The following is a 26,930-nucleotide window of genomic DNA, read 5'->3' as shown; positions in this document are numbered from 1 at the left end:
CTAGTCTATTGTTTACAACGACAAACTCAATGAACTCATCCAGATACTGTACAATATATATATCCCAGGCACACGTTTAAAGAGGCAATATGTTCCCAACATTGTCGTAATCCGTTGTGTCTGTTTTCTCTGATAAACAAGATTACAGAATGACTGCATTTATAAAGATTCTAAAGAGAGTGTTTGACTGTACAAAGAACAAAGAACCATTGAAATGTTACAGTTGCAGCAAGAGGCCATTCAGCCCCAGATGTTTGCATTTCTACATTTGTATTTTCATTTCTATAGCACATTTCACAACCTCAACACACTGGGCTGGATTCACCGTTTTTGAGACTAAGTGCGCACAGATGTGGCGTTTTACACCAAAATAAAATCGGCGGCGACCCCGCACCGATCCTGCGACCGGTGTGGGGATAGCAGCCGTGCCGAGTAAAACTCCTGCCTCCCACGATATAAAGGCCTGCAGGATGTCCGAGTCCACGGTGGCGTAAAACATGGCGCCAGGCGTGCGCGGACCTGACCTGCCAAATACTGCCCCCTGGCCACCCTCTGGCCACCCCCCACCAGTCCCCCCAGCCCCTGCGGATGCCCCCCTGGCCAGCAGTATGGCTCCAGCCCGACTGGCGGTGCTGGACACAGTCCGCAGCAGCCACGTGGGTTCCCGACCGCTGAAGCACACCTGTCCCTCACGGTCAGGAACTCGGCCCATCGGAGAGGGGCTTCAGGTGACGCGCCAACGCCATTCCAGCAGTGTACGGTGCGCGACGTGATGATGCCATTTCGGAGGGGGTGGAGGATAGAAAACTGGCGCCGTCCCCTGATTTGGGTGTCAGAAGTGATTCTCCGTCCGATTGCCGATTATGAAATCAGCGTCGGGGAACAGTGAATCCTGCCCCATATTCCTCAGGCCCACATGATTCTCCAGTCTCTAATGCAAGCATCTGTCTGATGCGGTATACCTCACGGCGGACTAAGGGGGTAACGCTTTTGGGAAGTTTCCCCCAAAGTCCATTGGGGGCCACCCTGCCCCCAACAATGCAAGACTTGCCCACACTAACCCCACCAGATATCCCCACCAGAGATCCACTAATTAAAGAGACCCCCACAATTAACCGCCAAATTAGAGACCATCCCCCCACAGACCCCCTAAATAAAGAGACCCTCACAGCGACCCCCAAATTAAAGAGACTCTCAAGAGAGCCCCCAGAAGAGAAAGACCCCTGTCAGGAAGGCCTCCAGAAGAGAGATCCCTGTCAGAAAGCCCTCAGAAGAGAGATACCTGCTTGGAAGCTAGAGGGCAGTCTTGACAGAGGCAGTGAAAAAACATCACTGCTTTAAAACTCACCTGGGCGACACACCTGCTGGCTCAGGAACAGGAAGCAGTACCTGTCAATTCGTGGACAGAGAAAATCAGTCAGCTGGATTTAAACCCCCTCAGATTCTTGATCTGCAAAATATTCATTCATTTCTATTTGATATTGATTTCACTAGGCTGTGATAGGCTTCCACAGCCTATCCAGCTGTCAGCATTATTCCATTCATCTGCCTTCAAGGTTGAGTAACTTTGAAGTGTCAGCTGTAAAGCTAACCGCAATGTTGAGAAACTTCAAGCTTTGATTGACAGCTGCTGGAACACATCAAACAGAATTAAGTGCTTCCTGTTAGTTTCGCTGCTGACGACTTCAAAGTCCTTCAGCCATGAAGGGAGATTAAGAAGGGGAAGTACAATTTGAAAGTAAACTAGTGGGAAACATAAAAAGTGACTAAAAGTTTCTACTGTATGTAAAAAGAAAAAGTTTGATAAAAACTGACGTGGGCCCCTTACAGTCAGAAACAGAGGAATTCATAACAGGGAACAAAGAAATGGCTGAGGAACTAAATTTGTACTTTGCTTCTGTCTTCACAAAGGAATGATGTGGAGATGCCGGCGTTGGACTGGGGTAAGCACAGTAAGAAGTCTTACAACACCAGGTTAAAGTCCAACAGGTTTGTTTCGAATCACTAGCTTTCGGAGCGCTGCTTCTTCCTCAGGTGAATTCACCTGAGGAAGGAGCAGCGCTCCGAAAGCTAGTGATTCGAAACAAACCTGTTGGACTTTAACCTGGTGTTGTAAGACTTCTTACTGTTCACAAAGGAAGACATGAATAAAGTACCGGAAGTTCTGAGAAGCACAAGTTTCAGTGAGGAGCTGAAGGAAATCAGTATGAGTAAAGAAATGGTTTTGGGGACTTCCGGGTGCGGCGATGACCAGCTAAGTCGCACGTTTCGGCAGCTCCCAGTGGAAAGGACTTTTGGGCTCTTAATAGGAGCCCCAACGGCAATTTTAACGGCTAAAAACACTGTGCGGTAAACCAGAAGGGAATCCCCCCTGGACACGGATGGAAAAAGGAGAGGAAAGTAGCCGGATTGCGGTGGATCCTCTAGAGCAGCGGCCAGGAAGGCAGGCACAAAGCAAGATGGCGTCGGAAGGAGGCAGTTTAATATGGGTCCCTGACCAACAAGAGTTCCTGCGGCGTTGCGTGGAAGAACTTAAAAAGGAGATGAAGAAGGAGCTGTTGGCCCTGATATTAGTCGATTGAAGGGCTAAAGGAGGACAAAAGACCCAGGAGCAGGAGCTTCGGGTCGTGAAGGCAAAGGCTGCTGAGAATGAGGACGACATACAGGGCCTGGTGGTGAAGACAGAGATGCACGAGGCACAACACAAAAGGTGTGTGGAAAGGCTGGAGGTGCTGGAGAATAATGCGAGGAGGAAGAATTTAAGGATTCTTGGTCTTCCCGAAGGTGCAGAAAGGGCGGACGTCGGGGCATATGTGAGCACGATGCTGCACTCGTTAATGGGATTGGAGGCCCCGACGGGCCCGTTGGAGGTGGAGGGAGCCTATCGAGTTATGGCGCGAAGACCGAGGGCTGTAGAAATTCCTTGAGCCATGGTGGTGAGATTTCTCCGATATAAGGACAGAGAGATGGTCCTCAGATGGGCAAAGAAAACTCGGAGCAGTAGGTGGGAGAACGCGGTGATCCGCGTATATCAAGATTGGAGTGCGGAGGTGGCGAAGGAGGGCAAGCTTTAATCGGGCCAAGGCGGTGCTGCACAAAAGGAAGGTTAAATTTGGAATGCTGCAGCCGGCAAGACTGTGGGTCACACATCAAGGGAAACACCACTACTTTGAAACGGCAGAAGAGGCGTGGACATTTATTGTCGAGGAGAAACTGGAATAAGCGGGCTAGAAAAAGAACGTTTGGGACAAAGTGGTGGGGTGAATATGTGGGGTGAAAAGGGGGAAGAGATGATTTCCCAAGCTGTTAATCCTGCGACCCTGTAACTTTTCTCTCTTCCCCATGTCGTGGGGGAGGGGGGGAGGGAGGATGAGGAGCTGGGGGCGCCGGCCATTGGGGGCGGGGCCAAATGGGAAGCGCGGGCTTTGTTCCCGCGCTATGGTAATCATGGCGGGAACAGGGAAGCAGGAAGGAGGGGGCCTCGCACAGTGGGAGCCGAGGTCACGGGGGGAAGCCGAGGTCGGCCAGAGTTTGCTGACTTCTGGGAGCAACATGGGGGGTGCAATTACGCTAGTGAGGGATCTGGTGGGGGGGGGGTTTAACTGGGTTGCTGCTGCTGGGGAGAAGGGGGAGCTGGTATGGGGTGGGGTGGTCGGGGCGGGAGGGCACCGTTGGGGGGAGATACGGCTACGTGGGAACCGGGTGAGGAGCTGGATTGAAAAAGGAGATGGCTAGTCGACAAGGGGGGTAAAGAGCCCCCCAACCCGGCTGATCACGTGGAATGTGAGAGGGCTGAACGGGCCGATAAAGAGGGCACGGGTACTCGCACACCTAAAGAAAATTAAGGCAGATGTGGTTATGCTGCAGGAGACGCATCTGAAACTGATAGACCAGGTCAGACTACGCAAAGGATGGGTGGGGCAGGTGTTTCATTCGGGGCTAGACGCAAAAAACAGGGGGGTGGCTATACTAGTGGGGAAGCGGGTAATGTTTGAGGCAAAGAACATAGTGGCGGATAGTGGGGGCAGATACGTGATGGTGAGTGGCAAATTGCAAGGGGAGGCGGTGGTCTTAGTGAATGTATATGCCCCGAACTGGGATGATGCCAACTTTATGAGGCGTATGTTAGGACGTATCCCGGATCTAGAGGTGGGGAAGTTGGTAATGGGTGGAGATTTTAATACGGTGCTGGACCCAGGGCTGGACAGATCGAGGTCCAGGACCGGAAGGAGGCCGGCTGCAGCTAGGGTGCTTAAGGACTTTATGGAGCAGATGGGAGGAGTAGACCCCTGGAGATTTAGTAGACCTAGGAGTAAGGAGTTTTCGTTTTTCTCCTATGTCCACAAAGTTTATTCACGGATAGACTTTTTGTTTTGGGAAGGGCACTGATCCCGAAGGTGACGGGGACGGAGTACACGGCTATAGCTATTTCGGATCACGCTCCACATTGGGTGGACCTGGAGATAGGGGAGGAAAAAGAACAGCGTCCACCCTGGAGAATGGACATGGGCACATAAAGGAAAGCAGGAGGGTAGGGAAAGGGAGCGGTTGTTGAAAGAACTTCTGAGGGTGGACAGACACTATGCGGAGGCACCGGAGGAGGGACTGTACAGGGAAAGGCAAAGGCTACATGTAGAATTTGACTTGTTGACTACGGGTAATGCAGAGGCACAATGGAGGAAGGCACAGGGTGTACAGTACGAATATGGGGAGAAGGCGAGCAGGTTGCTGGCCCACCAACTGAGGAAAAGGGGAGCAGCGAGGGAGATAGGGGGGGTGAGAGATGAGGAGGGAGAGATGGAGCGGGGAGCGGAGAGAGTGAATGGAGTGTTCAAGGCATTTTATGAAAGATTATATGAAGCTCAGCCCCCGGATGGGAAGGAGAGAATGATGTGCTTTCTGGATCAGCTGGAATTTCCAAAGGTGGAGGAGCAGGAGAGGGCGGGACTGGGAGCACAGATTGAGACGGAGGAAGTAGTGAAAGAGATTGGGAGCATGCAGGCAGGGAAGGCCCCGGGACCAGACGGATTCCCAGTTGAATTCTATAGGAAATATATGGACTTGCTGGCCCCGCTACTGATGAGAACCTTTAATGAGGCGAGGGAAAGGGGGCAGCTGCCCCCGACTTTGTCAGAGGCAACTATATCGCTCCTCCTAAAGAAGGAAAAAGACCTGCTGCAAAGCGGGTCCTATAGGCCTATTTCCCTCCTGAATGTGGACGCTAAGATTCTGGCTAAGGTAATGGCAACGAGGATAGAGGATTGTGTCCCGGGGGTGGTTCATGAGGACCAAACTGGGTTTGTGAAGGGGAGACAGCTGAATACAAATATACGGAGGCTGCTAGGGGTAATGATGATGCCCCCACCAGAGGGGGAAGCGGAGATAGTGGTGGCGATGGATGCCGAGAAAGCATTTGATAGAGTGGAGTGGGATTATTTGTGGGAGCTGCTGAGGAGATTTGGCTTTGGAGATGGGTATATCAGATGGGTACAGTTGCTGTATAGGGCCCCGATGGCGAGCGTGGTCACAGATGGACGGGGGTCTGATTATTTTCGGCTCCATAGAGGGACGAGGCAGGGATGCCCTCTGTCCCCGTTATTGTTTGCACTGGCGATTGAGCCCCTGGCCATAGCATTGAGTGGTTCCAGGAAGTGGAGGGGAGCACTCAGGGGAGGAGAAGAACACCGGGTATCTCTGCATGCGGATGATTTGTTGCTATATGTGGCGGACCCGGCGGAGGGGATGCCAGAGATAATGTGGATACTTGGGGAGTTTGGGGATTTTTCAGGGTATAAATTGAACATGGGGAAAAGTGAGTTGTTTGTGGTGCATCCAGGGGAGCAGAGCAGAGAAATAGAGAATTTACCGTTGAGGAAGGTAACAAGGGACTTTCGGTACTTGGGGATCCAGATAGCCAAGAATTGGGGTACATTACATCGGCTTAATTTAACGCGGTTGGTGGAGCAGATGGAGGAGGACTTTAAGAGAAGGGACATGGTGTCCCTGTCACTGGCAGGTAGGGTGCAGGCGGTTAAAATGGTGGTCCTCCCGAGATTCCTTTTTGTGTTTCAGTGCCTCCCGGTGGTGGTTACGAAGGCTTTTTTCAAAAGAATCGAGAAGAGTATTATGAGTTTTGTGTGGGCCGGGAAGACCCCGAGAGTGAGGAGGGGATTTTTGCAGCGTAGTAGGGACAGGGGGGGGGCTGGCACTACCGAGCCTAAGTGAGTACTACTGGGCCGCCAATATTTCAATGGTGTGTAAGTGGATGGGAGAAGAGGAGGGAGCAGCGTGGAAGAGATTGGAGAGGGCGTCCTGCAGGGGGACTAGCCTACAAGCTATGTTGATGGCACCGTTGCCGTTCTCACCGAAGAGATACACCACAAGCCCGGTGGTGGTGGCTACATTGAAAATTTGGGGGCAGTGGAGACGGCATGGGGGAAAGACGGGAGCCTCGGTGCGGTCCCCGATAAGAAATAACCATAGGTTTGTTCCGGGGAGAATGGATGGGGGATTTGGAGCATGGCAAAGAGCAGGGGTAGCACAATTGAGAGATCTGTTCGTAGATGGGACGTTTGCGAGTCTGGGAGCACTGACGGAAAAATATGGGTTGCCCCAAGGGAATGCATTTCGGTATATGCAACTGAGGGCTTTTGCGAGGCAACAGGTGAGGGAATTCCCGCAGCTCCCGACGCAGGAGGTGCAAGATAGAGTGATCTCAGAGACATGGGTGGGGGATGGTTGGGTGGGGGATGGTAGGGTGTCGGATATATATAGGGAAATGAGGGACGAGGGGGAGATCATGGTAGATGAGCTGAAAGGGAAATGGGAAGAAGAGCTGGGGGAGGAGATTGAGGAGGGGCTGTGGGATGATGCCCTACGTAGGGTAAACTCATCGTCCTTGTGTGCCAGGCTAAGCCTGATACAATTTAAGGTGTTACACAGGGCGCATATGACTGGAGCACGGCTCAGTAAATTTTTGGGGGTAGAGGATAGGTGTGCGAGATGCTCGAGAAGCCCAGCGAATCACACCCACATGTTCTGGTCATGCCCGGCACTACAGGGGTTTTGGGTGGGGGTGGGGGTCCAGGTCGAACCAAGCTGGGGGTTGGCTATATTTGGGGTTGCAGAAGAGCCGGGAGTGCAGGAGGCGAGAGAGGCTGATGTTTTGGCCTTTGCGCCCCTAGTAGCCCGGCGCAGGATACTGTTAATGTGGAAGGAAGCCAAACCCCCGGGTGTGGAGACCTGGATAAACGACATGGCAGGGTTTAGAAAGTTAGAACGGATTAAGTTCGTACTAAGGGGTTCGGCTCAAGGGTTCACCAGGCGGTGTCAACCGTTCGTCGACTACCTCACAGAAAGATAGAGGGAATGGAAAAGAAGAAGACAACAGCAGCAACCCAGGGGGGAGGGTGGGGGGGGGGGGGGGGGGGGGGAGGAATCGGACGGACTCTCAGGGATGTTATTGTATATGTATAGGCACTTGTTTTAGGTAATGTATATTGGACTGTTGGGTTGTATCTTTGGAGAGTATTTATTTTTGACAAGGCAGTTGCCATTTAGTTTGGTTTTTGTTTCTGTTCATATATTATTTATTTATTTGTTTAAAACTGGCCACTGTTATTTATATTGCTTTATTGTTGTTTAAAATAAACACTACGTACTGTTATGTCTGGCCAAAAAATCTTGACTAAAATATATTTTTTAAAAAAGAAATGGTTTTGGGGAAATTTATGGGACTTAAGGCAAACAAATCTACAGGGCCTGATAATCTTCATCTCAGAGTACTTAAGGAAGTGGCCCTAGAAATAGTAGATCCATTGGTAGTCATTTTCCAACATTCTTTGGACTCTGGAATGATTCCTACAGATTGGAGTGTAGTGAATGTAACTGCCGTTCAAAAAGGGAGGTGGAGAGAAAACAGAGAACTATAGACCACTGAGCCTAACGTCGGCAGTAGGGAAGTTGCTGGAGCCCATTAGCAAGGATTTCACAGCACAGCATTTGGAAAGCAGTGGTGTAATCAAACAATCAGCATGGATTTACAAAAGGAAAATTATACTTGACAAATCTACTAGAAGCCTTTGTAAATGTAACGAGTAGAGTTGACCAGGGAGAACTGGTGGATGTGGATGGGTGGATGGAAAGACTACAAAAACAAACAGAGGATAACAAAGAGAGAAATAAGGACAGAGAGGATCAAAATTGAAGGTAGGCTAGCCAGTAACATTAGGAATGATAGCAAAAGTTTCTTTAAATACATTAAAAACAAACAGGAGGCAAAAGTTGACATTGGGCCGCTCCAAAATGACGCTGGTAATTTTGTGATGGGAGACAAGGAAATAGCTGAGGAACTGAATAAGTATTTTGCGTCAGTCTTCACAGTAGAAGACATGAGTAATATCCCAACAATTCCGGAGAGTCAGGGGGCAGAGTTGAATATGGTAGCCATCACAAAGGAGAAAGTGCTAGAGAAACTAAGAGGTCTAAAAATTGATAAATCTCCGGGCCCAGGTGGGCTACATCCTAGAGTTCTAAAGGAGATAGCTGAAGAAATAGTGGAGGCGTTAGTTATGATCTTTCAAAAGTCACTGGAGTCAGGGAAAGTCCCAGAGGATTGGAAAATCGCTGTTGTAACCCCCCTGTTCAAGAAGGGAACAAGGAAAAAGATGGAAAATTATAGGCCAATTAGCCTAACCTCGGTTGTTGGCAAGATTCTAGAATCCATTGTTAAGGATGAGATTTCTAAATTCTTGGAAGTGCAGGGTTGGATTAGGACAAGTCAGCATGGATTTAGTAAGGGGAGGTCGTGCCTGACAAACCTGTTAGAGTTCTTTGAAGAGATAACAAATAGGTTAGACCAAGGAGAGCCAATGGATGTTATCTATCTTGACTTCCAAAATGCCTTTGATAAGGTGCCTCACGGGAGACTGCTGAGTAAAATATGGGCACATGGTATTCGAGGCAAGGTACTAACATGGATTGACGATTGGCTGTCAGGCAGAAGGCAGAGAGTTGGGATAAAAGGTTCTTTTTCGGAATGGCAACCGGTGACGAGTGGTGTCCCGCAGGGTTCAGTGTTGGGGCCACAGCTGTTCTCTTTATATATTAACGATCTAGATGACGGGACTGGGGGCATTCTGGCTAAGTTTGCCGATGATACAAAGATAGGTGGAGGGGCAGGTAGTATGGAGGAGGTGGGGAGGCTGCAGAAAGATTTAGACAGTTTAGGAGAGTGGTCCAAGAAATGGCTGATGAAATTCAACGTGGGCAAGTGCGAGGTCTTGCACTTTGGAAAAAGGAATAGAGGCATGGACTATTTTCTAAACGGTGACAAAATTCATAATGCTGAAGTGGACTTTGAAAGGGACTTGGGAGTCCTCGTCCAGGATTCTCTAAAGGTAAACTTGCAGGTTGAGTCTGTAATTAAGAAAGCAAATGCAATGTTGTCATTCATCTCAAGAGGCTTGGAATATAAAAGCAGGGATGTACTTCTGAAGCTTTATAAAGCATTAGTTAGGCCCCATTTAGAACACTGTGAGCAATTTTGGGCCCCACACCTCAGGAAGGACATACTGGCACTGGAGCGGGTCCAGCGGAGATTCACACGGATGATCCCAGGAATGGTAGGCCTAACATTCAATGAACGTCTGAGGATCCTGGGATTATATTCATTGGAGTTTAGGAGGTTGAGGGGAGATCTAATAGAAACTTACAAGATAATGAATGGCTTAGATAGGGTGGATGTAGGGAAGTTGTTTCCATTAGCAGGGGAGACTAGGACCCAGGGGCACAGCCTTAGAATAAAAGGGAGTCACTTTAGAACAGAGATGAGGAGAAATTCCTTCATCCAGAGAGTGGTGGGTCTGTGGAATTCATTGCCACCGAGGGCGGTGGAGGCCGGGACGTTGAGTGTCTTTAAGACAGAAGTTGATAAATTCTTGATTTCTCAAGGAATTAAGGGCTATGGAGAGAGAGCGGGTAAATGGAGTTGAAATCAGCCATGATTGAATGGTGGAGTGAACTCGATGGGCCGAATGGCCTTACTTCCGCTCCTATGTCTTATGGTCTTATGGATGTGATTTATTTAGACTTTCAGAAGGTTTTCAACAAAGTCTCACATAGCAGATTAATATGTAAAGTTAAAGCGTAGAGGATTACGGATAGTGTCTTGAGATGGATAAAAAGCTGGTCAGCAAACAGGAAGCAAAACGTTGGACTAAATGGGTCTTTTTCTGAATGGCAAGCAGTGACTAGTGGGATGCCGCAGGGATCTGTGCTAGGACCCTAACTGTCCACATTATATATTAATGATTTGGACGAGGGAACTAAATGTATGATCTCCAGATTTGCAGATGATACAAAGGTGGGTGGGAGGGTGAGCTGTGAGGAGGATGCAGAGATGCTTCAGCGGGATTTGGACAGATCAGTGGGCACATGCATGGCAGATGCAGTATAATGTGAATAAATATGAGTTATCCACTTCGGTAGCAAAAATAGGAAGGCAGATTATTATTTGAATGGGTGTAAATTGAGAGAGGTGGCTACTCAGCGAGACCTTGGTGTCCTCGTGCATCAGTCGCTGAAAGTAAGCACGCAGGTACAGCAGGCAGTAAAGAAGGCAAATGGTGTATTGGCCTTCATAGCGAGAGGATTGGAGTGTAGAAATTAAGATGTTTTACTGAAATTGTATAGGGCATTGGTGAGGCCACAGCTGGAGTATTGTGTGCAGTTTTGGTGTCCTTATCTGAGGAAGGATGTTCTTGCTGTGGAGGGTGTGCAGCGAAGGTTTACCAGGCTGATTCCAGGGATGGCGGGATTGTCATATGAGGAGATACTAAGTCGGTTAGGATTATATTCATTGGAGTTTAGAAGAGTGAGAGGGGATCTCATAGAAATTTATTATATTCAAACAAGATTAGACAGGGCAGATTCAGAAAGAATGTTCCCGATGAGTGGGGGAGTCCACAATTAAGGGGCGGGATTCTCCCCTACCTGGCGGGGCGGGGGGTCCCGCGTGATGGAGTGGCGTGAACCACTCCGGCGTCGGGCAGCCCCAAAGGTGCGGATTTCTCCGCACCTTTAGGGACCAAGCCCTCACCTTTAGGGGCTAGGCCCGCGACGGAGTGGTGGCCGTCCCGCCGGCTGGCGGGAAGGCCTTTGGCGCCACGCTAAACGGGGCCGAAGGGATTCCGCCGGCTGGCGGAAGTCCACACATGCACGGGAGCGTCAGTGGCTGCTGACGTCATCTCCGCGCACGCGCGGGGGGGGGGGTCACCTCCGCGTCGGCCATTGCGGAGGCTGATGGCTGACGCAGAGGGAAAAGATCGGTGGGCCCCGATCGCGGGCCTGGTCACTGTGGGGGCACTCCCCCGGGGCCAAATCGCCCCGCGCCCGCCCCCCCCCCCCCAAGACCCCGGAGCCCGCTCGCGCCGTCTGGTCCCGCCGGTAAGAGAGGTGGTTTAACTCACACTGGCGGGACAGGCATTCCAGCAGCGGGACTTCGGCCCATCGCGGGCCGGCAAATTGGCGGGGGGCCCGGCGACCGGTGCGGCGCAATTTCCGTCCCCGCCAAATCTCCGGTGCCGGAGAATTCGGCGGCCAGCGGGGGCGTGATTCACGCCGCCCCCCGGCGGTTCTCCGACCCGGGGGGGGTTGGGGTCGGAGAATCCCGCCCAGGGGTCATAGTTTGAGGCTAAGGGGTAAACCTTTTAGGACTGAGGTGAGGAGAAATTTCTTCACCCAGAGAGTGGTGAATCTGTGGAATTCGCTACCACAGAAAGTAGTTGAGGCCAAATTGTTGTGGTAATTTCATGAAGGAATTAGATATAGCTCTTGGGTCTAAAGGGATCAAGGGATATGGGGGGAAGGCGGGATCAGGGTATTGAACTTGATGATCAGCCACGATCAGAATGAATGGAGGAGCTGGCTCGAAGGGCCAATAACCTCCTCCTGCTTCCATTTTCTATTTTTCTCTGGAAAGCATTTAACTCAGTTTGATGTGGTCCAGGAACTGTCACTCATAGCTGATGTTTATCAACATTGCAGTTAGTTTCACAGTTGAGGAATTGAAAGTTACTCAACCGTGAAGGGAGATGTCTGAACAATGCTGACAGCTGGATGTGTGTGGGAGCTGTCTATCAAAGCCTTGTAAAATCAATATCAAAGAGAAATGAAGGAATGACTTGCAGATCAAAGGTCTCTGGAGGGGTTTAAATCTAGCTGACTGTTTTTCTCTTTCCAGGAATTGACAGGTGCTGCTTCCTGTGCCTGAGCCAGCACGTGTATTATCCAGGTGAGCTTTAAAGCAGTGACTTTCTCATTGCCTTTGTCTCTCTAGTTTCCAGACAGGAGCCTCTCTTCTGGGCATCTCGGTCGGTCTCTTTCATTAGGAGGTCTCTGTGGGAAGGGTCATTGAATAGAAGTAGGCCATTTGGCCCATCAAATCTGCACAAACCCTCTGAAAGAGCACGCCACCTAGGCCCACACCTCCACCCTATCCCCATAACCCAGTATACCCCACCTAACATTTTGGACACAAAGGGTCAATTCATCATGGCCAATCCACCTAACCTGCACATCTTTGGACCGTGGGCGGAAAGTGGAGCACCAGGAGGAAACCCACGCAGACACGGGGAGAACGTGCAGACTCCGCACAGACAGTGACCCAAGGCTAAAATTGAACGCGGGTTCCTGGCGCTGTGAGGCAACAGTGCCAACCACTGTGGCACCCCCCTTTATTTGGCAGGTCTCTGTGGGGGTCTCTTTATTTAGGAGGCCTGTGGATGGTATGTCTTTAAGATCGGGTTCTCTGCTGGGGGGTGTGGGCAGTGGTCGAAGTCACCCCTGAACTGAGGGGAGGGGAAGCTGGGGGTGATCCATGAAATCCCGGGGAGGGGGTCTGGATTGTGCTGCAGGGAGCTGTTGAATTGCGTTGCCACTGGCGGGGGTGCTGAATTGCATTGCGGGGATGGAGGGAGCCCAGCCATGCCACCCGGTTATCGGGTCGCCCGCTCAAAATGGCAGCCCAGTAGCGGATTCCCCAAAGAAACCCTCGCAATCCTCACCATGTAAAAAGTTGATTGGCCCCGGATTGGCACAGCATGAGCACAAATCAGGTGCAATTCAGCTCCAGGTGGGAGAACACCAGACCGGATTCTCCATTCCTGAGACTAAGTGTGGGTGCTGGGGCAGGATTTGTGGACTTCCACGACAACAAAACTGGCGAAACACCTGGAGCGATTGAGCCACTGTTGAGGGGCTGGCACTGGTGCCATGTGGAACACAATCCGTTCCAATGAGAAATGGTGTGGGATTCACTGGATTGGCGATTCACACTCAGGAGGCTGACACTTCACTCCTCACACACACTATCCCAGCTAACAAGATGGCACCAAGACGCACGGCCCCACGATTCACCGACGCTGAGCTTGAGACCCTCCTGGATAACGTAGTGAGGTGGACCGCCCTGTACCCTGGCCCGGTAAGGAGGCTGCCCCGCCTTCCCATGCCATGCCTGGACGCAGATGGTAGCGGCTGTCAGCGCCACCAGCTACACCATCTTGACCGGCGAGCAACGCAGTAAAAAATTGCACGACCTCCTCAGCGTGGCCAGGGTAAGTAGGCAGCGCTGTGCCCCTGGCACCAACCCCCTTCCCACACACCAGTACCCCCCACCAGGAGGGCAGCAGAACACCACTCTGCAGCACCTGCCGGCACCCATTTCAGCCGCCATGGCCGGATGCCTTGGCCACTGAAGCCACCATCTACCCACCCCTGGACTGCATGCCTCGGACTGTCTAACGCTGTGCATTCCTGCTCCCTCCCCGCACCCCACAAGAGAAGGCTGCCCATAAACGTAAGGAGCGAAAAAAAACTGGAGGAGGACCACCGGACCTGCGGCCCCTCACTGTGACCGAGGACCGGGACCTGGACGTGGTCGACGGATGGCCCACGGAAAGGGCAGCCGCCAGGTTGGAGATCAGCCTCGGGCGAAGAAGTGACACCCCGCTAAGTTGCGGTTCCCATGCCATGTGTGTCAACCCCCCGCAACACCACCCTCACCCCCACCCTCACCCTCACACCTCCCGCTCCCCCACCCTCACCGCCACAACACCCTCACCCCCACTCTCACCCCCACCCCACCCCACCCCACCCTCAACACCACCCCACCCTCAACACCACACCACCCTCACCCCACCCTCACCCCCACACCACCCTCACCCCCACCCTCACCCCCACCCTCAACACTACCCTACCCTCACCCCCACCCCACCCCCATCCCACCCTCAACACCACACCACCCTCACCCCCACACCACCCTCACCCCCACACCACCCTCACCCCCACCCTCACGCCCACACCACCCTCAACCCCTCACCACCCTAGCCCCCACAACACCTTTACCCCCACACCACCCTCACCCCCACCCTCACCCCCACACCACCCTCACCCCCACACCACCCTCACCCCCACTCTCACCCCCACACCACCCTCACCCCCACAACACCCTCACCCCCACAACACCCTCACCCCCACCCTCACCCCCACACCACCCTCATCCCCACACCACCCTCACCCCCACCCTCACCCTCACACCACCCTCTCCCATACCCTCACCCCCACACCACCCTCAACACCACCCCACCCCACCCTCAACACCACACCACCTTCACCCCCACCCCACCCTCACCCCCACACCACCCTCACCCCCACAACACCCTCACCCCCACACCACCCTCACCCCCACACCACCCTCACCCCCACCCTCACCCCCACACCCCCCTCAACCCCTCACCACCCTCACCCCCACAACACCTTCACCCCCACACCACCCTCACCCGCACCCTCAACCCCACACCACACTCACCCCCACACCACCCTCACCCCTACTCTCACCCCCACACCACCCTCACCCCCACAACACTCACCCCCACACCTCCCTCACCCCCACACCACCCCCATCCTCACCCCCACACCACCCTCACCCCCACAACACCCTCACGCCCACCATCACCCCCACAACACCCTCACACCACCCTCACCCGCACCCCCACACCACCCTCACCCCCACCCTCACTCCCACACCACCCTCACCCTCACCCCCCACACCCCCACACCACCCACACCTCCACACCACCCTCACGCACAGACACACCGCCACACCACCCTCACCCCAGCCTCACCCCTACACCACCCTCACCCCCAGCCTTACCCCCACACCACCCTCACCCACACACGACCCTCACCCCAACACCACCCTCACCCCCACCCTCACCCCCACACCATCTTCACCTCCACACCACCCTCACCCCCACCCTCACCCCCACACCAGCCTCACCCCCACACCACCCTCACCCCAACACCACCCACACCTCCACACCACCCTCACCCCCACCCTAGCCCCACATCACCCTCACCTCCACACCACCCTCACCTCCACACCACCCTCACCCTACCCTACCCCCACACCACCCTCACTCCACCCTAACCCCCTCACCACCCTCACTCCCACACCACCCTCACCCCCACACCACCCTCACCCCCACACCACCCTCACACCCACACCACCCTCACCTCCACACCACCCTCTCCCCCACACAACCCTCACCCCCACCCTAACCCCCTCACCACCCTCACCCCCACACCACACTCACCACCACACCACCCTTACCCCCACACCACCCTCAGCCCCACACAACCCTCACCCCCACACTACCCTCACCCCCTAACCACCTTCACCCCCTCACCACCCTCACCCCCACACCACCCTCACCCCCACACCACCCTCACCCCCACACCTCTCTCACCTCCACACCACTCTCACCTCTACACCATCCTCACTCCCTCACCCCCACACCACCCTCACCCCCACCACCCTCACCCCCACACCACCCTCACCCCCACACCACCCTCACCCCCACTCTAACCCCCTCACCATCCCCACCCCCACACCACCCTCACCCCCACACCACCCTCACCCCCACCCTAAACCCCTCACCTCCCCACCCTCACACTACCCTCACCTCCACACCACCCTCGCACCCACCCTAACCCCCTCACCACCCTCATCCCCACACCACCCTCACCTCCACATCACCCTCACCTCCACACCACCCTCACCCCCACACCACCCTCACCCCCACCCTAACCCCCTCACCACCACACACCCTCACCTCCACACCACCCTCACCCCCACACCACCCTTACCCCCACACCACCCTTACCCCCATACCACCCTCACCCCCACACCACCCTCACCTCCACACCAACATCACCCCCAGACCACCCTCACCCCCACACTATTCTCACTCCCACCCTCACCCCCACACCACCCTCACCCCCACACCACCTCTCCATCACTCCCACTAACCCCAAGGATCTTGCCTTGTGTCTTGCAGGATCCGCCTGTAATGGGGCAGGCACACAGCCACAGCCCAAATCCTGGGCTGCCACGTGTCAGTGCCACCTGAACATTGCAGCGGCGCTCCTGAGCGTGGTACACTCACATCGGGCCATGGGTGAGATCATCGGCGGCAATGTCCAGGCCCTGGCTGATGTGGCAGACTCATGGGGAGGTGGCCCAATCCCAGAGGGAGATGGCGCAGTCACGGCTGATGTGGCGCAGTCCCAGATTGAGGTGGTCCAATCCCTGTGCTCCATGGCCGTGAGCGTGCAGACCCTGACCAAGACGAGAGCTGACCTCCAGGATTGGCAGCGCCACGTGGCGTGGAGCTTCAGAGGATAGCTCCATTCTCCTCCTGTCCCATGGAGTAGCCCGGGACCACCGGGCACCCCAATGGAGGAGGAGGTGATGGGGCCCGTGCTGGTGACTCCCTCACGGGAAGTGCCAGAACACCGCAGCACCTCCGACTCTCCCGCTGCTGACCCTGCTGCATCTGGTGGGCAGCGGGCAGAAAAGGGGGGCACCACGCCACCTAGGTTCCGCGAGCAGCAGCCGGACCAGGCCAGGCATCGTCGTAAAAGAAGACGGCCGCCAACGGGGACCCAGGTCACAGGGCGGGATTCAACACCAGTTAAGTTGGCAAAGGTGCAGTTTAGTGAGAGGGGCTCGGGCACATAGGGGCCAGTTTAGCACAGAGGGCTAAATAGCTGGCTTGCAATGCAGAACAATGCCAGCATACCCGCCTCCCTGAACAGGCGCTGGAATGTGGCGACTAGGGGCTTTTCACAGTAACTTCATTGAAGCCTACTTGTGACAATAAGCGATTATCCAGGGGCTGGTTTAGCACAGGGCTAAATCGCTGGCTTTGAAAGCAGATTAAGGCAGACCAGCAGCACGGTTCAATTCCCGTGCCAGCCTCCCCGAACAGGCGCCGGAATGTGGCGACTAGGGGCTTTTCAGAGTAACTTCATTTGAAGCCTACTTGTGACAATAAGTGATTTTCATTTTCACATATCTTGATAAAGATGTTGTCACATTAATCAACTGTTCCTCCTGTTACAATCTGCCTCGGTGCTCTGTCAGATGGGTGTGAGGGCTGGTCCGGGCTGGCCGCAGAGGGGGTGTGCTCTGCTCCGGTGTTCCACCCCCATTTACCGCCCGGCTTCCACCGTCAGCTGAAGTTGTATCCCGCCATAGTCTCCCAGACAGAGAATTTCGGCCAATGTTTAAAAAAACCGAACTGGTTTAGGTCTTTTTCTTATCAACTCCCATTTTCTTGTCAATTCACACATTTTCCACTGTACTAACTTATCTTGAGCTTTGCTGGGTCCGAGACAAAGGGGGCTGGATTCTCCATTGACCGATGGCAAAATCGCAAAAGGCGATTGGACGGATAATCGGTATCGACATCAAAATCGCTGCACGCGCCCATTTGACGCCAAATTGCTATTCTCCGTCACCTTGACAGCGGTGTCAGTGTGTTCCGGAACGCACGTACAGTAAACACCGTTTGGATGTCATTACGGGCCCACCCAGGTATTCTCTGGGGCCTCCGTGATTCTCCGCCTCCGATGGGCTGAGTTCCCAACGGCGCAGTTCACTTGTGCTTTTAAAAATCATGAAATCGGTGTGGCGGCTGCGGAGGGAACGAGAAAGAGGAGTTAGGGCATGGGGAGGAGCTACTGCAGGCTGCAGGGCCAATGACTGGCCAGGCTGGCTAAGGTGGGAGAGGCCCTGCAGGGCCAGGGGAGATGGGGGCGGGTGGAGGCCGAGTGGCAGGGATGATCCCTGCCACCCCCTCCCCCACGGATCTGGGGCGGTGGCCGGGCATCGATCACCATTACGGCAGCCACCTTACTGCGCACCTGCTGACGACCCACCTTGGTCCCTGGTTCTGCAGTGTGCCACTGACTGTATGGGTGCCCCCGGGGATGGGGGGGGGGTAAGGGACATGCGGGGGCGGATCCCACAGTGCCACCATGTAGCCCGATGGACCTGGTTGGGCATGGGGGTACACACCAGGCTAACATGTCGTCCTTTCACCCCCTGTAGACAATGGATATTGGAATTCAACCAGCAATGGGAGTGCAGCGAAGGATTACCAGACTGATTCCAGGGATGACGGGACTGTCATACGAGGAGAGATTGACTAGGTTGGGATTGTTCTCGCTGGAGTTCAGAAGAATGAGGGGGATCTCATAGAGACTTATAAAATTCTAACAGGACTAGACAGGGTAGATACAGGGAAGATGTTCCCAATGATGGGTATGTCCAGAACCAGGGGACACAGTCTGAGGATTCAGGGTAAACCATTTCAGACAGAGATAAGGAGACATTTCTTCACACAGAGTGGTGAGCCTGTGGAATTCATTACCACAGGAAGTACTTGATGCTAAAACTTTGAATATATTCAAGAGGCGGCTGGATATAGCACTTGGGGAGAATGGAATCAAAGGCGATGGGGAGAAAGCAGGATTAGGCTATTGAGTTGGATGATCAGCTATGGTCGTGATAAATGGTAGAGCAGGCTCGAAGGGCCAAAAGGCCTCCTCCTGCTCATATCTTCTATGAACCTATGTATCTCTGTCTGTAATGGTGGCCTTCCTGCTGGTCGCCACAGCCCTTGGGGTGCCCTGAGGCTGTATGAGCTGCCGCTGCTCAAGGAGGAGGAGGAAGCGACAGCGGTGGAGCGGGCAGCAGCGGAGCAGGCAGCAGCTGAGAGTGAAGCAGGCAGCAGAAGTGTGTGCAGCAGAGGGGCAAGTGGCAGCCACCCAGGATGGAGAGGGAGTCCGAGGAGGAGGAGGTGCCAAGGAGGTGCTACATTAGGACTCGTGTACCGACAGCACCTGTCATTCGAGGACCTGCCAGACCGGGCATGCCGTCGAAGACTCCGGCTGAGCAGAGAGACAGTACGACATATCTGCCAGATGTGGCACCGCGGGGGCATGGGGGAGGCCACCTGCTCCCAGTCGCATTCAAGGTGACGGTCGCCCTGAACCTCTATACGATGGGGTCCTTTCAGTCGCCGAGTGGGGACCTGTCAGGGATCTCACAGACCTCGGTGCACAGGTGCATCCGCGCCGTCACGGAGTCCCTGTATGCTCAGGTGGAACAATACATCTATGTCAGTGTGGACCGAGCACCAGGATGCCCAGGCAGTGGGGTTCGCTGCCATCGATGGGATGCTGCAGGTCCAGGGGCTGATCGACGGGATACATTGCGCCCTATGGGTACCTACAGACGACAGGTCATTCTACACCAATCAAAAGGGATTCCACTCGATGAAAGTGCAGCTGATAAGTGATCATCAGCTGCGCATCATTCACCTCTGCGCCCGATACCCGGGCCGTGTGCACGACGCCCTCTTCCTGGCACATTCGATGAGTCCTGACATGTTCGAGACACCCCCCGATTGGGGGGTTGACTCCTGGGTAACAGGGATTATCCGCTGTGGTCGTGGCTGCTGATGCCTATCCGGAGGCCACTGACCGACATGGATACCCGCTACACTGACACCCATACAGCGACAGGAGTGTGATCAATCAGTGCTTCGGCCTCCTAAAGATGCTGAGCACAGGGCTGGTTTAGCTGCACAGGGCTGGTTTAGCTGCACAGGGCAGGTTTAACTGCAAAGGGCTGGTTTAGCTGCACAGGGCTGGTTTAGCTGCACAGGGCAGGTTTAGCTGCAAAGGGCTGGTTTAACTGCACAGGGCTGGTTTAGCTGCACAGGGTTGGTTTAACTGCACAGGGCTGGGTTAGCTGCACAGGGCAGGTTTAGCTGCACAGGGCTGGTTTAACTGCACAGGGCTGGTTTAACTGCACTGGGCTGGTTTAATTGCACAGGGCAGGTTTAGCTGCACAGGGCTGGTTTAACTGCACTGGGCTGGTTTAATTGCACAGGGCAGGTTTAGCTGCACAGGGCTGGTTTAGCTTAATGGGCTAGACAATTGGTTTGCGATGCAAAACAAGGTCAGCAACGCGGGTTCAAATCCCGTACCAGCTGAGAATTCTGAATTCTTCCTCTATGTACCCCAACAGGCGCCGGATGTGGCGACTAGGGGCTTTTCACAGTAACTTCATTGCAGTGTTAATGTAAGCCTACTTGTGAGAATAAAGGTTATTTATTTATGAAAGATGTGGTTCAGATGGACCGCTCTGGAGGTGCCCTCCAGTATGATGCTGAGAGTGTCGCCTGCATCATTGTGGCCTGCTGCATCTCCACAACATTGTACAGCAGCGGGTGCGATGTGCAGGAGGAAGAGGAACGCCAGGCCTTGTCCGACGAGGAGGATCCGGAGGAGGGAGAGAGTGGGTCGGATATAGAGCCCAGGCAGGCACGGGAGGCTGCATGACTTGTGCGCTTGGGCCATACAAAATGATCAGGTTGGATAGGGTGGACAGTGAGAGCCTTCTCCCGCGGATGGATATGGCTGGCACGAGGGGACATAACTTTAAACTGAGGGGTAATAGATATAGGACAGAGGTCAGAGGTAGGTTCTTTACGCAAAGAGTAGTGAGGCCGTGGAATGCCCTACCTGCTACAGTAGTGAACTCGCCAACATTGAGGGCATTTAAAAGTTTATTGGATAAACATATGGATGATAATGGCATAGTGTAGGTTAGATGGCTTTTGTTTCGGTGCAACATCGTGGGCCGAAGGGCCTGTACTGCGCTGTATTGTTCTATGTTCTATGTTCTAACGCGCAGGGGCTGCCCTTATCGCATCCAGGTTCACCAACTAGGATGGGGGGTAGAGCGGGGGTACTGGCCTGGGGCGCAGACACCGCATCCCAACCCCGCATCCCCTCACACACCCCCCCAGCCACGCCCTGCCTGCAAACCCCTCTGTGGTATATACCTGTCGCACTACGGGGTGGGGGCCCTGGGCTGGCAGTAACACCAGCATGGGATGGAGGATGATGACAACCCGCCCTGCAATGAGGTCTGACGCACCGCATCGTAGATGATGCCTGATTCCTGCCCACGGTAGCACTTTCCTCCGTCCGTCTGGGTGATCCCTGCATGCGAGCTGGCCATTCCATCACACGGTGTCATCGGATCGCTGGGGTGGCGGTGGTGAGGTTGGTCGGGGGAGGGGAAAGGAGGGTGGGGAACACAGGCCCAGCACAGGGTCCGCCCATTCCCCCCCACCCCCTCGGCTTGCCCAGACCAGCCCACCCCTCACACCCATCAGACAGAACACCGAGGTAGGTTGTAACAGTGGTACTAGGTATTTATTGTGAACAAATAGATACAGGTTTGTGCCCTAGCCCCTATCACTAAACTATGCCCTACCTTTCTGCCTTACATGCCCTAACGTTACGTCTAGGTGGTTCGCCAGACGGTACAGCAGGAGTGGAGGCAGCCAGCTGTGATTCCCGCCCTGCGATAAGGGTCCCCCATGGCAGGCGTCTTCTGGGGTGACCCGGCCTGGATGGGTCCGGCTACTGCTGCTGCTCGGGTATCCCTAGCGCTGCCCTGTTCTGCCCGCTGCTCACCAGATGCGCCAGGGACAGGAAGGGTGTGGGGGTGGAATCCGAGGTGCTGCGCTGTTCCTCCTTCGGGGTGCCCAATGGTCCCCGGGCTACTTTATGGGACAGGGATGCGGGTGGAGCTATCCCCTGAGGCTCCCCTGACACCTGCCACTGCCAGTCCTGGAAGCCCGCTCTGCTCTTGGCCAGGTTCTGCTTGCTCGTGGCCATGGAGCACAGGGAGTGGGCCATCTCCGTCTCGGACTGTGCCACACCACACAGCGACTGTGCCACCACCTTCTGGGTTTGTGTCACGTCAGCCAGTGACTGTACCATCTCTCTCTGGGACTGGGCCACCTCCTTCTGTGTCTGCGTCGTGGCATGCCGGCCGGAGCCTGGGCAATGCCGCAGACATTCCCAGCCATGGCCTGCCGTGACTAGGCCACGCTCAGTGGCGTCACTGCAGTGACCAGGTAGCTCTGACGCATGGCTGCCTGTGAGGCGGCAACTCTGTCCTGGGCTTCGGCCAGCACCTGCACAGAATGTCCCAGGACTTGGATATGCTGATCCATAGCCAGAATCGTCACCCCCATGCCTCCACCGTGGATGCCACCCGTGTGGTGTGGCCCTGGGTAGCACGCATTGTCGGCATCACCTCCTGCTGCTACATGAACTCCTCCAATTGCACTTGCAGGTACTGGATGCTCACCGACAACCCCTGGCTCTGTGACTGCATCTCAACAATCGATGGGACTGTCTGCTCCAGAAGCCCGAGGCGGGTGTGGACGGCGGCTCGTTCCCCGGGTCGGCCTGCCCTCCGTCAGTCCCCCCACTCGGTAGTTCCTACCTCCACTTGCTGTACCGGGTCAACTGTGTGGTGAGCACCAGAGAGTGTCCCAAGAGCTTCTTCACTCATATGGCCAACCGATGTGAGTGTCTCTGGGATGGTGGAGGGTGTTGGAGACAGATGTGATGGGAAATTACTGTCATCCTCCGACCCGAGCTCCGGGGTCTCTTGAGTCTCGGGCGGAGGTTGGTGTCCGAGCTGCTCCCATCACTGCTCGGCTCACGGGAGGACTCTGGTTGTGCCACTGGCTGGGGGCGCCAGATGGACCCGCCCCATCTCCAGCAGGTCCTGCAAGACACAATACAAAATGCATCATTAGACCGCGAGCCACGGGGAACGGGACGGTAGGGGGCGGGCGGGCACCGCAAATAAACAGAGTCTCACTTCCTCACCTGCAGTTGGTCGAGCTCGCCCTTAGCGACCTCCCTTTCCTCCGGGCCGCCATCCACATCCACGGCCCTCTGCCATGGTGAGGGGCCGCAGGTCCGGCGGTCCCCCTCCTGTCTTCTCCCGCTCCCGGCTGTTGTGCGCGGCCTTCTCCTGGGGGGAGCGGGCGGGGGGGCGGGGGGGGGGACGACATAAAACAACAGGGTTAGACATTTCGATGCATGCAGCCCAGGGGGTGGGTAGGTGATGGCCTCAGTGGCCAGTCACCCGACCATGGCAGCCAGTATGGGTACCCGCATGTGGTGCAGGGTGGGGGTTTGGGAGTGTTTAGGAGGGGGGTTAGTGCCAAGGGCACACTGCTGCCTGGCCATCTTGAGGAGGTTGTGCAGTTTTTTCCGCACTGTCGGATGGTGTTTCCCACTGCGCTCAAGGCCTCTGCCACCTGCACCCAGGCACGATGAACGGTGACAGCTGGCAACTTCCTTTCCGGGCCGGGGTACAGGGTCATCTGCCACTCCACCGCATCCAACAGTGTCTCCAGCTCAGCGTGTGTGAGCCTCGGGGCTGCTCTCCTCGCTGCCATCTTGTTGGCTGGGATGGTGTGTGTGGTGGCGCCAACTGTTTATATGCGGCTGCAGCTTGTGAGCCTTTGGGTGTCAATCGCGAAACTGGCGAATCCGGCACCGTTTCCCATTGGAATAGATTGTGTTCCACATGGCGCCGGTGCTAGCCACTTAACGGTAGCGGAATAGGTCCAGGTGCGGCACCAGTATTTCTGGCGTAGAAGTCCATGGATTCTGCATTGGTGTCAACACTTAGTCTCAGGAACGGTGAATCCTGCTCAGGGAATACGGGATCATGAATCATTGCAATGTTTCCATTTAAACAATGTTAAAATGCACATGTCTCCATTGTGCTTTGACCGATAGTCCTACCTTGTAGACAAAAAATGGCGATTTGTAATTATCATCCCAGTATCTGCCGGTAAATGATTTGGGCAACTCCTGCATGATGTCTTTGTACGGAATCTTCTTCGCCACTTCAGAACTGCAAGGAGCTCCTCTGAAAGGAACCGGCTCCAATTTGCATCGACCAGGCTGTGGGATGAGAAAATAGTACTTGTGAATTCTGTTAAAATCAAAGTTGTATTAGCCGCCTGACTGATCTCCACATGCACTGGCCGTGACACAAAAGGGTTGATTGAAAATGTCACACCTGAGATTGTTTGATTTTTGTTCGGTAAAAGCATAACGAGTTATTGAATCAAGGCCGGTTTTAGATAATTCAGATCACCAAACATCGAATTGATTGGTAGAATAGACACTACTCCAGCCTGCTCTTTGGGAAAAGATTTAAGAAACATGTGGTTTACAATCTGGAAGACTGCATTTAAGGGAACGTCTCAGTGGAAGAATGCAAAAAACCAATGTGCTGTTCCAAAATGTAATCAGATGTTCTGATTAGACAGGTTTTTTAAATTCCTTCACAGTTACGGGGATGTGGTGGGGTAGTGGTATTGTCACTGGACTGGAAACCAGGAACCCAGGGTACTGCTCTGGGGACCTGGGTTCAAATCCCACCACAGCAGATGGTGAAATTTGAATTCAATACAAATCTGGGATTAAAAGTCGAATGATGACCCTGAAACCATTATTGATTGTCTTAAAAACCCAACTGGTTCACTAATGTCCTTTAGGGAAAGAAATCTGTCATCCTTACCAGGTGTGGCTTACATGACTAGGGGCTTTTGACAGTAACTTCATTGAAGCCTACTTGTGATAATAATAATTATTATGTGACTCCAGACCCACAGCAAGGTGGTTCACTCTTAACTGGTCCCTCAAGGGCCATGATGTGAGATTCCGGTGTTGGACTGGGATGAGCACAGTAAGAAGTCTTACAACACCAGGTTAAAGTCCAACAGGTTTGTTTGGAATCACTCGCTTTCGGAGCGCAGCTCCTTCATCAGGACTCCGAAAGCAAGTGATTCCAAACAAACCTGTTGGACTTTAACCTGGTTTTGTAAGACTTCTTACTGTGCCCTCAAGAGCAATTAGGGATGGGCAATACATGCTGGCCCAGCCAGCAATGCCCACGTCCCATCAACGAATAAAAAAAGCCGGACCAGGCCAGCATTAGTTGCCCATCCCTAATTACCCTTGAGAAGGTGGTGGTGAGCTGTCTTCGTGAACTACTGCAGACCATGTTGTGTAGGTGCACCCACTGTGCTATTGGGGGGGAAGATCCAGGATTTTGACTCAGTGACAGTGAAGGAACGGCGATATATTTCTCGTCAGGATGGTGAGTGACTTGAGGGGAACTTGAAGATGGTGGGGTAACCACGTATCTGTGGCCCTTGTCTTTCTAGATGGGCGTGGTCGTAGGTTTGCTGCCTGAGGAGACTTAGTGAGTTCCTGCAGTGCATCTTGAAGATGGTACACACAGCTGCTGTTGTGCGTCAGTGGTGAAGGGTTTGAGTATTTGTGGAAGGGGTGCCAATCAAGCGGGGCTGCTTTGTCCTGGATGGTGTCGGGCTTCTTGAGTGTTGTTAGTCTGCACTGACCCAGGCAAGCAGAGAGTGTTCCACCACACTCCTGACTTGCGCCTTGTAGATGGTTGACTGGCTTTGAGGAGTTGGGGTGTGAGTTACTCGCTGCAGGATTCCTAACCTCTGACCTGCTCTTGCAGCCACAGTATTTATATGGCTAGTCCAGTTCAGTTTCTGATCAATGATATCCCCCAGAATGCTGATAGTGGGGGAATTCAGCGATGGTAATGCCATTGAATGTCAAGGTTTGATTCTCTCTTATTGGAGATGGTCATTGCCTGGCGTGAATGTAACTTGCCACTTGTCAGCCCAAGCCTGGATATTGTCCAGGTCTTGCTGCATTTGCACATAGACTGCTTCAGTGTCTGAGGGGTCACACGTGATGCCAAACATTATGCAATCATTAGCGATTATCCCCACATCTGACCTTATGTTGGAAGGAAGGTCATTGATGAAGCAGCTGAAGATGGCTGGGCTGAGGACACTATCCTGAGGAACTTCTGCAGTGATGTCCTGGGACTGAGATAACTGACCTCCAACCACCACAACCATCTTCCTTTGTGCCAGGTATGACTCCAACCAGCAGAGAGGTTTCCCTCTGATTCTCATTGACTCCAGTTTTGCTCGGGCTCCTTGATGCCACACTTGATCAAATGCTGCCTTGATGTCAAGGGCAGTCGCCTCACCTCACCTCTGAAGTTCAGCTCTTTTGCTCTGTCGTCCAATTTTGGTCCAAGGCTGTAATAAGATCAGGAGCTGAGTGACCCTGGCGCAACGCAAACTGAACGTGAGTGAGCAGGTTATTGCCGAGTAAGTGCTACTTGATGCCCCTTCCAACACTTTACTGATGATTGAGAGTAGACTGATAGGGTGATAATTGGATGGGTTGGATTGGTCCTGCTTTTTGGGTACAGGACAATTTTCCACTGCCGGGTGAATTTCAGTGTTGCAGCTGTACTAGATCAGCTTGGCTAGAGGTGCAGCAAGTTCTGGAGCACGAGTCATCAGTCCTAATGTCGGAATATTGTCAGGGCCCAGAGCTTTTGCAATATCCAGTGCTTTCAGCCGTTTCTTGATATCGCGTGGAGTGAATTGTATTGACTGAAGAACGACATTTGTGATGCTGGGGAACTCCGGAGGAGACCGAGATGGATCATTCACTCAGCACTTTTGGCTGAAGATTATTGCAAATGCTTCAGCCTGGTCTTTTCCTCAGATGTGCTCACCTCCTCCATCGTTGAAGATGGGGATATTTATGGAGCCTCTATGATGGCA

At 53.8% G+C, this 26,930-nt stretch overlaps 1 protein-coding gene and 1 long non-coding RNA gene across 4 annotated transcripts in view; one reads left to right on the top strand and one right to left on the bottom strand.

The window, feature by feature from the left end:
* The window catches only part of LOC140426041 (uncharacterized), a 79,429-nt gene that overhangs the window by 12,944 nt on the left and 39,555 nt on the right, over positions 1–26,930 (top strand). Inside the window, exon 2 of the long non-coding RNA XR_011948111.1 lies at positions 12,242–12,292. This is a non-coding gene — a long non-coding RNA (uncharacterized lncRNA). The remainder of the gene's footprint in view (positions 1–12,241; positions 12,293–26,930) is intronic.
* The window catches only part of LOC140426040 (di-N-acetylchitobiase-like), a 60,336-nt gene that overhangs the window by 9,311 nt on the left and 24,095 nt on the right, over positions 1–26,930 (bottom strand). For all 3 annotated transcript variants that reach the window (XM_072510341.1, XM_072510342.1, XM_072510340.1), the window contains exon 6: positions 24,043–24,204. In XM_072510341.1, the coding sequence (XP_072366442.1) occupies positions 24,043–24,204 (162 nt within the window). The remainder of the gene's footprint in view (positions 1–24,042; positions 24,205–26,930) is intronic.

Source organism: Scyliorhinus torazame, chromosome 7 (genome assembly GCF_047496885.1).
Source record: "Scyliorhinus torazame isolate Kashiwa2021f chromosome 7, sScyTor2.1, whole genome shotgun sequence".
Classification (NCBI taxonomy): Eukaryota; Metazoa; Chordata; class Chondrichthyes; order Carcharhiniformes; family Scyliorhinidae; genus Scyliorhinus; species Scyliorhinus torazame.
This window is presented reverse-complemented; position numbering and strand designations above follow the sequence as displayed.